Source organism: Leguminivora glycinivorella, chromosome 7, assembly GCF_023078275.1.
Source record: "Leguminivora glycinivorella isolate SPB_JAAS2020 chromosome 7, LegGlyc_1.1, whole genome shotgun sequence".
In the NCBI taxonomy this organism is placed as follows: Eukaryota; Metazoa; Arthropoda; class Insecta; order Lepidoptera; family Tortricidae; genus Leguminivora; species Leguminivora glycinivorella.
This window is the reverse complement of record NC_062977.1, coordinates 10,213,623-10,227,443: the sequence shown is the minus strand read 5'-3', so window position 1 is coordinate 10,227,443 and position 13,821 is coordinate 10,213,623. Positions and strand designations below refer to the sequence as shown.

Here is a 13,821-nt window from a genome sequence, read left to right as displayed (position 1 = left end):
ATGTATCAATTACCCCTTTAAGCGTAAAGCCTATCGTGAATCTTGTCGGAATGTCAAACTCACCTGTTTTCTTTTTCTCTTCCTGTAGCTGGTCAGTGCGCTCATCCACTAAAACTTCCAAATTGTTTGCGTACTTTTCCATCATTGCAATCATGTTGTCGAATATATTTGGTTTCCTGAAAAATGTGAAGGAGATTAGTCAGATCGTCTTTTGTTTCATGTGTCCGAAGAAATTTTTCCCTACTCCCTATCCCTGATGGTGGTATAATCATTGTGATTATGACATTCTATTAGCGCATGACATAGATTATGATTCCACAGCTCCTCTGCAGGAGTTTGCCACGAGAAAGGTTAGTCGGCACGTGACAATGGTTATGGTGAGAGAGGCTTGAAATAAATTAGAAGACGCCGGTTGTCAGAAGCACTTACATCCCTTTCCGCAGGGGTCTCAGTTTGGTCCTAATAGCTTTGAAGTCGGGTCGCATCGCAGGGTCTTCGGCCCAGCATTCCACGCAACATTCGCGCGAGCAGTCGAACTGAGCCGTCAATACGTCTACTGGTGGTCTGGAAAACATGTAAAACATAAAGTGCATGAACATATTCGTAGATATTATTTAAGTACTAAAAAGAACTTGAGAGGTACGCATTCTGCAACGTGTTTAAGGTGTAACTAAAACTCCGCTCACCTTACTTATTTACTTACTTACTCGACTAATCAACAGTATAGCTAACCCCCCTTTAAATATACCCCATAAATTTGGCCTTGTGATCGTCTAGCGTGAATAAGTAGAACCCTTCGATGAGAACCGCGATAACCTAGATCCTTTAATGAGTATCAGCTGTATTTTTGACTAATTTTTAAAATTTTATTTATTTATATTTTAAAGAAGAATAAAGGTTATTGTAGCATAATAATATAGTGTTATAGAAGAGTATTTTATCAGATTTAGGCCTAGAAAGTTATATGTGAGAAAATTAATGACGTGATGAAGAAATTTTTAGTATAAAAGTTAGTGAGTGAAACATACATGAAATAAATATTAAAAAATATTTTGGTAATCATCCGCTACGCCTTATTAGTGGTCCCGGTTTGGGCAAGGGCTTGCGATTCGGTATGGGACCCCTGACCTGATCAAACCACTTTATCAGGATCCTAAGCAAGTAAGCCTGAAGGGCTATCTATCTACAAACTAACCCCCTTTTTGTTTTGTTTCTTGTCCCTAGCTAAACCCCCCGTTCCCCAATACTGCTAATAGACCATAACTTCTCGATCTTTCTAATGTTTTATCGAAACACCGAGCAGTTGCTAACTTTTATAAGAAATAAGTAAGTCAAACTTTTCTAAGCTTTAGACTTTCCATCAGTGGACGGCGCTCGCATGCCACTGGGCCCTATAACAAACAAATCCTTTTTTTCCAAAGACAGTTTGTTTCCCTAGCCAATTTGATAGAATTTACCTTGAAAAACTAGTTAGCAACACTAAGTGTCCCGCAGCCACACCGAAAGATCAGAAATTGCTACCACAATTATTAATTTCACTCAAATAAATTAAGTAATAAGAGATTTTATAAATTACCAGTTTTACCACATATTTTAAGATAGTAAACACCACATTTAAAGTCCATTTAACCCATATAAATAGTAGTAGTTAAATTATTTCTCCACAATACACGTTGACCAATTATATTCCAAGACCAATCATAAAAGAACTCTACTTTCATAGAAATAGTGTGTGACTTTACCCTAGTCCTATCGTTTTCCCTACTCTAGCATATCTGAAACACAGACCATCACTTACCATAGATCTAATGTTCAGAATATGCACAAGTGTATCCCTACCATAAGCTGTACAGTTCAGCCAGCGAAGCTGAGATAGGCAACCTATAGGCTTGTGTTCTTATCCCCCCCTCTGCTCTTGCCCGCGGGCTAGGGTAGCAGAGAGTAGATCGCCCTATCCGTGTATATATCCAGTATTCTAGGACACACCAGTACCAGCCACATGAGAGACCCAGCTGCGATCAACTTTACTTAGATGTGGATCGATCACAACCGAAATCCCCAGCGACCAACACCAGCATGGACCAGAGCACCGAGTAAATAAATATAAATATATATAGGACCCCAGCCTCAAATACTGCCGACTTCAGTGAGCAAGGATTACTCCTAATGTCTTTCGTCAATCGTGAAAGTCCTCACTTCCATCTAACAGTTGGACTCTTTGAGACCGGTGAGAAAGTACGCCTTTTGTAAATAAATAAAGACGCCCAAGCCCTCCACTTGGAACAAAAAGACTCCTAAACGCCTTATGTTTAACAGCCGCAAGGTATAAAGCGCTTAGCCGGACAACAGTCTGTCACAAACAATGATCTGGCTTATAACTTTCACTAAATAACCCCTTAGAAAATTACTAAATTCAATTTTACTGACTAACTAAACAAACGAGTGAAGTTTTCTTTACGTGCTATAATCTAAGCTTAGTTTTGCAAGAATTACTCCCTACAAAACCAAACACAGACTTATCTCCAAGCACCAGCCATACATCGACCCAGTCTTTGTATTGCTTGACGGCACTCAAGAAACAAAGCACAGAAAACTTCACTATACACATTAATTTAAATGTAACACTACACTATAAATAGAACACTAAAATAACCCCACAACTGACAGTAAAGCAATTCCACCACAGGTCTAAATTCAACTGTACGACGATATTGTCCCCGCACAATCAAACAGAGACACAATTTCAAAGTTTACAATCACCCAGAATAACTTCCAAGTAAAAACAAACAGAGAAATAATAGCAGAACAACTTCACTCACCAGTATAACACACGAAAGCCAGAGACACTGTTAGTCTTGTAGATATTTTAAGAATGACGCGCGTCGGCTCGCTCCGACCCTTTTATAGATTCTATCTCCGACTTAAATCCGACCTATCCCCGACCTATCTCCGACCTATATCCGACATATCTCCGACCTTTCTCCGACATCCGACGTATCTCCGACCTATCCCCGACGTATCTCCGACATCCGACCTATCTCCGACCTATCCCCGACGTTTCTCCGACATCCGACCTATCTCCGACGTATCTCCGACTAGGCGGCTATTAAATCGCGCACATAAGAAAAAGATCATAAATGCTTTGTTTACTAAGTCATATGCCCTACGTAATAAAGTTCACGATCATCACGCGGATGTTTGCCTATTAACACGTGCAGATTGCAGCTGTTTTAGAAAGAGACAGAGCTATTGGAATTGATACCTATGTAGTCCAATAATGGAGCGTTAAGTAAATCGATAAATACTTTTACGTAAATATTATTTTGTGAAAGATTGTTTAAATCAATTTAGTAAGTAACTTCGCTATGAAAGATCACATTTATTCCTAATTGTTACATTGAATGATATATTCAGAAAGTATAATAATCAATATCAGTGATTATTACCTCTTTGACTTGTAAATGAAACCAAGACATAATATCGGAACGTTACGCAGCTGACAACTGTCAGTGTCAGTATTCCGTCCATGTGAACGTAGTTTGTTGATAAATACGGTTTTCCAACCTGTTTTGCATCAAATAATAGTGAATTTTATGAATGAAGACGTGACTATACATGTGATAAAGCTTCAAAGGTATTATTTATCAAAATATCCGATGAAATCCCAAAGGAAATATGCACCAAAAAGTTGGTCAAGGAAAAGTTGATTCGCCGTAAGTTTTATATGTAATAACAAGTCCATTTCCTCGTCATAGACGCTTGTTCTGTTACAACTCGCCCCCAAGATTGACTATTTTTTACAAATTACAAAGTAGTTTTGTAAAAAATTGCAATCTGATCTAGCAAAAGAAGCAATAAAACTGAATAAAAGAATAAAAGAAAAATATTTCTAGATCAGTCGGAAATATCCCCCATTTCTAATCGTGTGGTGTGTATTCCAATACTATGCAACTGCTAGCGACTCAGTTTTGAAATCAGCTCATTAGAATCTCGACAATGAACCATGATAACCCCTTTCTCAGAGTCCACGCATCGCCAGGGATACCAGGTTGTGAATCTGATAGGTCCTACTAACCCGTTCTTGCTAGCTCGTTCCCCGGTCGCGGCGAATATTCATTCCATCCACACTGTTGGACCGGAATAATTATCGTAATAATTTCAACGAGTTCACAATAACTTCCCACGCAATTACGAAGAAACCTTTAGAGCTCTCATTATAAGTCCAGAGCCTTCAATCTCCATTGTCGGAACTCAAACCAATTCCTCTACCTAATCACTCCAGCCACATGTTTTGGCGCATGTCTCATACTTGAATAAAATATACTGACTTAAGATTTGTTTGGATGTGTTTTTTTTTTTTTATAAAACAAACCTTAAATGACATAAGCATGTACCTCAACTTGGTACCATATCATGATCAAATGAAGAAATGATTTGATGATACTAAACTCCACATATTGGAAAACATAACAAGGAAACAATTATTGAAAAGAGCCTCGTTCTCACTAGACGATATCGGCCCTTAAATATGTCGATTGTCAAATACATCCCATTCAAGATGAGGTGTGTGGTTTTAGTATGGGTCTTATTACCTTGTAGAGTGAGTAGCCACGAAAAACTACCCTTGAAATGGGTCGAATCCAAATGGATTTTAACCTAACCGATAAGCTTTTTATGGCTAATGTGTTTCCCTCAGCCCCCGCTGTTTATTCCCCGCAAATTCCGACCAAACTAGTTTTGACCACTTTCCAGCGCTGTCTGTCTATATCAATCCACTCATTCTATAAAAAAAATTCAAGACACACATCATTCAGTCATTCATCCCATTCAAAACATTCTTACATCTATAAACATTCATCATCTCTAAATTATTCACACACACACACACAATGTAACCATTCTTACTTCCTCATTCGCTCTTTCACTCGATCTCAACAGAAAGCCAACGCTTTTAAAAGTAATCAAAATAACGAATAAAAATGGAAATAAAATTACACAATAACTTCAAAAGTTTACGTATCCCATTTTACTCCACTCTACCCTGACTCGAAGGCAAAGAAAATTTCAATTTATTTATGATAGGTTTCATTTTATACATCTATATTTAATTTTATAAAATAATTACTAACCGCAAACAATTTGACAATGTGTGAAAATTGTTTGATGCACATACTAAAAATAAGATGTTCGTACGGACAAAATGTTACATTTTATGTAAACATCTTTTATTTCACAGTCAATCACTGTAAGGATTCTACCCTGTTTTCAATTTCCCTGTCTTTTGTTCATTATTACATTCCTCAGTGCAAAATTGATAGCATAAAATGCAAAAAATTTATAAAAGTAAGTACAGTCACTTAAACAAAATAGTGGCCCTCCCTACTCCGATCTTTGTAGAACAAAATACTGACCGAGTTATGCTTAGAAACGAGGATCTGCACTGGTGATTACCGATATTGTACAGTATACCACCCTATATAATGTAAAAAAAATGATAACGCATAAATAATAAATAATAAATATCACTGCTAACTGTAATAACTAAAATGAAAAATAGTTTATCCACCGCTCTGAATTTTCTAATGTCTACCCCAGGTAGACTAGATACTATATGTCCAATTATGATTATATTAAAAGAATCCAACCATAATGTTCAATACATTCTCTATACAAAAAAAATTTAAAAAAAATTGTTGTCCACATAATGAACCGACTTCTTTATCTAGATAATAAAAAAAATCCGTATTATAGATTTACATCCACCATACACCACTTTATAATCCTAGGAATGAAACTACTAAATGACAGTGAAACTTTACGATGGGCTAGCCAATAAGGCCCTTTATCACACAGATCACTATAGAAATAAAATTAATTTTAGTCAAAATTTTGACTTCTACCACCCTGATAATAACAACACTGCATCTCAATAAAATTTTGAAGAACTCACGACGCATTTAAAATAATGATAATGATGATGATGATAGGAAAGAAATATAATAATGTACCACATAAGTATGCCACACTGAAAGAAAACTTTTACTAAATGGTCATTGACTTGTAACCAATGTACACATAAAATTTACATTACACATCATGTAATATTCATAATAAGCGCATATTACAATTTTGCAAAAAAAATTATTGCAGTTTTGAAGTGGTTTTCATATTTTCAATTTTTTCCCGCAAAATATGATGTATCCTTAATTTTGATATGGTTTTGATATTTTTTGTAAAATATAATGTAACATCAAATTTGATGTGGTTTTGATAAAATATATTCCTTTTTTTTTTTTTCAAACTATCTGCAAAATTTTATTTTGGTTTTAATTGCCTTATGATAAAATACAAAATGATGGCATAAGTAGGTTCAAAATACTTTTATTTGATTGAATAATAATATAACAAAATAATGATTTTTTTCTTGAAACGAGCTTAAAACTTGTATTGTCCTATTCTATGTCTTCAATATTGTATAACATGCCCCGAAAGTTTTGTAACCTCAGACAATTTATTCCTTCTTCATTACATTTGCAGCTGCAGCAAACTTTGCAAATTGTTAACAAACACGACAATGGGCTGAGGAACTTGGTTAAGGTGTCTCTCTTCCTTTTTTTTTCTTTTCATACTTGGCTAGTTCTATGATGAGTTCTTGAGTAGCTAATGATGATGATTAGATCCTGCTGGCCTCCTGGTAATATTTCAAAATTTTCCAAACTATTCTCTTCTCAGTCGGTGTCATAACCCAGGACACCATGAAACCTCTTCCGAAGACACGTTGCACACTTGATCACAATCAGCATAACCGCAAAAGATCCAGTTACTTATTTTTGAACACAGCAAGTAACTTGAAACCAATGAATATTTCTTCAACTCTAAAGTTGGCTAGTCCTTATTTGTCCAATCATTGGTCAAAAAATAAAATATTGCATAAATCGAATATCATAAACACTTGTTATTTCACTAGCGTTACTAAGCATGCACTTAAACACACACTGAAGTTTTCACCGCATGTCTCCACTGTCCTTGCTGATCCACTATGTTCAATGACAGAAACACTGCTGTGGTAAGAATCTATCTTAGGTTGAAACTAAAGCTAAGTTATAGACGTTCCAATAAACAGAGGGAAAGATAAAATAAAAATCACAAGGTCAAAATATTTTCCAAAAATATTTGCCAACTAAGGTTGCAGGACCATCTAGGTACTTTAACCGTCTGATCGCTAAGTGACTTTAATTTTTCTAACTCAAAAATTACTGCAGACTATAAAACTCCGTCTTGTTTGCTCAATAAAACTAGAATAGGGTAAATTAACTGGGGTTTTGAACACTTACATATATGTATTTTTCTTGATCGGCATTTTCTGTTCCATTCTTCTGCGTAGTGTGGCATAATATGGCACCAATAACAACATAATCATATTGAAAATCTTCAGTAACACGTTGGTCCTATGAGCAGGTGTGAGACCAGGCTCAAAAACTCTTGCCTCTCCGTTCATTTACATCAAACAAGTCGGATACGTCAACTCTAACGTCGCACGAAATATTTCAATGTTCACTTCATGTTTGTCGCGTCCAATTTGTTGTTAACTCTATTTCCATGTACTCAAGTCATGCACTGTTGCACTAACACCTTTTTTAACTGACTAATTATAGCCTAAAACTAATTGAAATTACTATGTTTTCACTAACAGAGCTCTTCGTTTCAAAACGTAGTTAACTCTCACATTTCTCTACGTGTGATAATAAGACGTCACTAAAAATCACACATGCTCCTACACTATCAATTACACTAATTATTTGAAGCTACATAACACTATAATTTCAGTGAAATCGGTTTTCTAAAAATTTTTAATAATCTCGCGCTTCGAGTTTCGTAAAGAACTGTCATCCTCAACAGTTTTTTTTTTTACAATTGTCCTCATGGGCGTATTTTCATTGTAAACACACTAATGTGTTTTTAGTAGTCACAAACATTAAATCAACAAAACAATTATTTGATATCATAAATTTAGCCTATCATAATGTTCAAATATTTGACTAGTTATTAGAAATATATAATTGATTTTTTTTTTTTTCATAATTTAATGAAATCGAACGAAAACTATCGTGTAAATTTGTCAATGCGTAGGAAATCGCGTGTGCGCATCGGTTTACAAAAGTGTGACCACATTAAAAATATATTGTGAGATTCTTTAAGGATCTAACAGACGGTCGGACCGCACTTGTAAGGGGACATGTATTAGGCCCTATTTACAAAATACCGTTCAAAATCTACACAACTTGAATAGTTTGATGTGATTTAAGCAATAGAAAATTAAATTAACAAAATCTTTTGTATTTAAATACATCTATTGTATTAATTTTACTATAATGAAGTAGAGAAAAATGAAGTAAAGTTTTGTAAATGACAACACCGGACAATAAATTACTGAATTACTGAATATCTTTTGTCGAAAATTGTATGACCGATCAAGCGTACCAACTTAAAAACAATGATAGTTTGTGTAATGTCACCGATAGAACACCTTTTGGCGAAGATATATGTTATCTGTGGTTAAATTATTTTCTCTAATCTATGTCATGCTTACCGCTAATCCGCTTGTTCGCGAAAAAATGGCAGATCCGTTTTTGTTTTCTTTAGCTCATTATTAATTACGTGATCTACAACTAGAATTATTTAAATATTCGCTTTATTTTAATCTGCTTAAACAATACGACAGGCAATTCTGCGCCGACGCCGGTCATGAACCGTCCATATTCGCCATTTTGTCATTTAGCAAACTAAGAAAATGCAAACAAAACATTATTTGCCCTAAACACGCGTTACTTCTAAATAATTTTGTCGACAAAGTGAGCCTGTTTTATCAAATTGAACTCTGAACTGCAATTGCAATGTAATTTTCCGTTAGCGAAAGTGAGGTTACGAAATTGACATGACATTATTGTTGGAAAAAAAAAACGTGAATGCAATGGACATGTGTTTTGTTGTGTTTCTCATCAAGATAATAGAAGAATTTAGTGCTCATACTCATGATCTAATGAGCAAACAGCCCATGCAAAGGATGTCTTATCGGGCTATGCCTCAATTGATAAAGTGAACTAATTGCCTACTTCAAAAGCAGTTTTGCATGAAAGGTAAGCTTTTGTTTTATTATTTGATGTGTTTTCAAACTAGTCGTCGTTTTCGAAACCCAGCAGAACATACTTGCGAACTACAACGACTAGACCGAATATATTGGTGAAATGTTGCTTATTTCATTGTTCTGTCGTCAGATAAGTTATTGATAGTAAATTTCCCACGTTAATTTCTGACTTTCACATTCCCTAAGAGGATCTAAATGTACGTGAAATAGGCCTAACTAACAAAATATATTTGTTACTTTCAATGAGATTTACATGGTTGTTCGATTTTTCAGTTTCAACATCTAATTGGAATTTCTCTGGAAAGTTTACAATGCCCGATATTTCTACACATCTGCCACAAATTTATGGAAATCAATATTTATAGAAACTGAACATACCTTGGTTAAACGGTAAGCATTAAAAATATGTTCGACTAATTTATTTGATCTAGGCTACCTAACTGTTCTTGGAAATTGTAACGTTGTTTCCGTTCCAACCAATAAAATTTCTCAAGCTTATGGATTATGGAAAGCAATATTTGTAGGACCTCAAATGAATGTTATGCATTTAATAATAGGCATTGAAACTTGTCCAAACTTTAATTTTGTATTTTTGTATACTTAAATAAAATTATGTAGATTAAAAATCCAGACTTAGCATAAATTTTGTTTCTGCTACATTGAGTTTAAACAATGTATGTATTAATTTTCAGTATATGAAATGGGTAACCATCCTCGAAGAACATCAACCAGCTGTCGGCAATGTGCAGGTGGACTGAGGAATTTTCCGGTGTGTCCTTTATGGACTGTACTCCGTCTTAGCACTATCCTCAAGTAAGTACAAAAAATCATTGCCACTAAACAGCTACTTTTTAAACTTAATTAACTCTACTTAGTGAGTAAAACGACTCGGCAGGAAATTTTACATAGAAACATGGATATGGTTGTTCTTCTTTTTTTTTTTTTCTTAACCATGAATGGCCTAGATAAATATAAACAATCTTAATGATACGTATTTATAAATAAGATTCCTTAAACATACATACACCCTTTTTTTTTTTAACTAATTTTTTTTCATATATACAATTTCAGGTTTTACCCGAGAGGCCATGCTTCAGGTTGGACTGTCTTCCATATATCTACTGACTTCATATAAATGAAAGGTACTTATGTTTTATTATAATAACACGTTATAATTATTAAATTTAAAAGTGAACAGCTCATGGCATCATTATCTAGAAAATTGAAGTGAAGCGTAAAGCAAAACGGCGAGGCATGAGCGACCGGATAAAAATCAAACTTAACTGACTCATCATCATTTTATTGGCTAAGCAAACTTCTTACTAACTTATTTATGTACTAACTCATGTAGTTATGAACTGCAAGGCAGGGGTTCTCAAACTTTTTTTATTTTTAATTTCCTTTTTGTAAATTTTGCTGTATGCATTGTTTTTTCTGACACAATATTTCTCATGGCCGTGTCTTAGTTCCAAAATTAAGCGACGCGCCCCCGTGAATAGATAAATGAAATAATATTGAACCCAATTTGACAGAACCCCACTCTAAACAATACCCTTTTCTTACTCTTTGTATATGAATATTTCTAATGTCTGACTATTTCCTTTCAGTGTACTAAGGACTCGCTGATCTGCACTACCAGCTCATGTTCAACGTTACTGAACAACAAAGTAATCCGACAATCAGACTGGACCCGGTCACGTTAGGTAAGTTTACATTCCTACTGCGTACCACATACTACATATGATTTCTGAACCTCAGTAAAATATGGTTTTATAGTAGTAATGGTGCTTATTATCTATGCCTACTTAACAGGAATATTACAAGTTTCAATCAATTTTCATAAAATTATTTGAGCAATTGTGACAATGAGCAAGCAGTGATGGAGTTAAGGTATGGCGAGGTACGACCTCCCAGATGCTGGTAATGCTAATATTTCGTAGGATATTTTTGACATGGTTGTAATGAAGTACAGTATGTTGGCATACTCCTGACTTGTGTAATATTGTATAAAAGCTGTGTACACAATCTACCGAACATAATGATTGTATGGTTTTACACTTACTATTTTAGACTAGCCTACAGCTTATCATGTGAGGTAACGAACTCATGTCATATGGAGCTATTAAAAATCTTATTTATACATACATACTTATTTGTATTACTACAGTAAAAATATATACGTATAGAAAGTTGAAATTCGTACAGTGGATTTAATTTATTGAAATAATTGGCAGATATAGGCTATGGTGACCTCTCACCATCAAGAGGGACGTATGCTTGTTTACTACGGATGTAATATGAAAATATATGATGACTTATAAGCTAATGAACTAAAATTAGTCCTAATATGATTTATACCTATATCTTAACAGACAGAAACCTATTCTTCTCACGGCTGCACTACAGTGACAATATTTGGTACAAACCGTACAAACAATATGCCAAATTATTGTATGATGTATGAAATCCTGTGAGCCAATTTGTAGATTATAGAGTTACAACTGAAATGCAAACAAGCCATCCATCGAAGGATGTACTTGTCATAATACCACATGCGTGTAGCTATTCAGCATTCATAGAAAAATGGCGGGACGCCCCATATAATATTGTACTTCAGCGCGACAATGAATAATCGCGCCCCCATAGCCATTAGACTAGAGCCTATCTTCTTGTATTACTAGGTCTTAAATCTAGGGCTTAGGTATCCTAGGTTATCTGAGATAATATAGTCTTACACCTAGATTATGATAACGACCTACTTACTGTCCTAACTAGTAGTTATCCTGCCTATAAATGAAATTCTGTATAACAGACGTCTTCCAGGAACATACATAACATCAGAGAGTGTTCATGGACTATATAAGACAGCATCGAAGCTATCCGATCTCCAATGTAAAGCGCAAACGTGATGTAAAGCTTTCAAAATAGCCCTGAAGATGGCAGAACCTGCTATGAAAATGTACTAGGCCGATAGAGCACAATTTGTTTTGACATGAAATTCTATTGCTATTATACATAGTGTACACACTTATGTTTCCAATTCCGATTACTAGGTGGGAAACTCTTCTAAACTACTACAGCTCCGCGCCTTCTTTTATTTTAGGTACATGAATATTTTTTCTATAAGTACCTAGTATTTTACGTACTAGCCCCGCCTATACAACAGCCATAAAACATACATTAAGACACAGAATAAATAATAGTACTACGCACAGGCGCAAGGGAACGTCAAGATGCGCCAATGCCAACAATTGCTACGTAGCAATGCAACCAAATGGCCTAATCGGGACGATGTTTAGTTCAACCACTACGATTATGAGTTAATTTTCTGGAAATAGATTTTGTCTAAGTTTACTACGCTACTTTAATTTTATTATTTTATTTTTACAGATACCAGAGGAAGACGAAAATATAATTGATTCTGTACTGATGCATGACTTCGCTCGGAACGCGGCAAGAATTAACAATGGAAGAAAAACTACAGACGTGTTTATTAACAATAAAGTTATTTTTGTTTTTATGAAATAGCGATCGAATAAAAATATTAGGTATATGAGTTTTATTTAGAGATGAAATAAGTCAGGAAATACAGCACACCCACTCGTTTTCACAACAACAAATGTAGCCTGGTAAGGCTAATTCCTATTATTTATTTATAAACCTTGGTATCCAAGATGTGTTCTACAGAGCACATCTTAGATCCCTTGGGCACGGAACCAAATGTAACTAAAACTCCGCTCACCTTACTTATTTACTTACTTACTCGACTAATCAACAGTATAGCTAACCCCCCTTTAAATATACCCCATAAATTTGGCCTTGTGATCGTCTAGCGTGAATAAGTAGAACCCTTCGATGAGAACCGCGATAACCTAGATCCTTTAATGAGTATCAGCTGTATTTTTGACTAATTTTTAAAATTTTATTTATTTATATTTTAAAGAAGAATAAAGGTTATTGTAGCATAATAATATAGTGTTATAGAAGAGTATTTTATCAGATTTAGGCCTAGAAAGTTATATGTGAGAAAATTAATGACGTGATGAAGAAATTTTTAGTATAAAAGTTAGTGAGTGAAACATACATGAAATAAATATTAAAAAATATTTTGGTAATCATCCGCTACGCCTTATTAGTGGTCCCGGTTTGGGCAAGGGCTTGCGATTCGGTATGGGATCCCCTGACCTGATCAAACCACTTTATCAGGATCCTAAGCAAGTAAGCCTGAAGGGCTATCTATCTACAAACTAACCCCCCTTTTTGTTTTGTTTCTTGTCCCTAGCTAAACCCCCCGTTCCCCAATACTGCTAATAGACCATAACTTCTCGATCTTTCTAATGTTTTATCGAAACACCGAGCAGTTGCTAACTTTTATAAGAAATAAGTAAGTCAAACTTTTCTAAGCTTTAGACTTTCCATCAGTGGACGGCGCTCGCATGCCACTGGGCCCTATAACAAACAAATCCTTTTTTTCCAAAGACAGTTTGTTTCCCTAGCCAATTTGATAGAATTTACCTTGAAAAACTAGTTAGCAACACTAAGTGTCCCGCAGCCACACCGAAAGATCAGAAATTGCTACCACAATTATTAATTTCACTCAAATAAATTAAGTAATAAGAGATTTTATAAATTACCAGTTTTACCACATATTTTAAGATAGTAAACACCACATTTAA

General features: G+C 34.9%; 1 protein-coding gene and 1 long non-coding RNA gene across 2 annotated transcripts in view; one reads left to right on the top strand and one right to left on the bottom strand.

Annotated features, from left to right (window-relative positions):
- LOC125228421 (speract receptor) overlaps positions 1–13,821 on the bottom strand; it is an 88,977-nt gene that overhangs the window by 5,644 nt on the left and 69,512 nt on the right. The window contains exons 18-19 of the mRNA XM_048133001.1: positions 430–564; positions 64–176 (exon numbers count right to left, since the gene is read on the bottom strand). Of these exons, the coding sequence (XP_047988958.1) occupies positions 64–176; positions 430–564 (248 nt within the window). The remainder of the gene's footprint in view (positions 1–63; positions 177–429; positions 565–13,821) is intronic.
- Positions 9,076–12,637, top strand: LOC125228422. The gene is made up of 6 exons (XR_007177284.1): positions 9,076–9,137; positions 9,419–9,535; positions 9,838–9,958; positions 10,217–10,287; positions 10,753–10,848; positions 12,536–12,637. It is a non-coding gene; the product is annotated as an uncharacterized LOC125228422 (long non-coding RNA).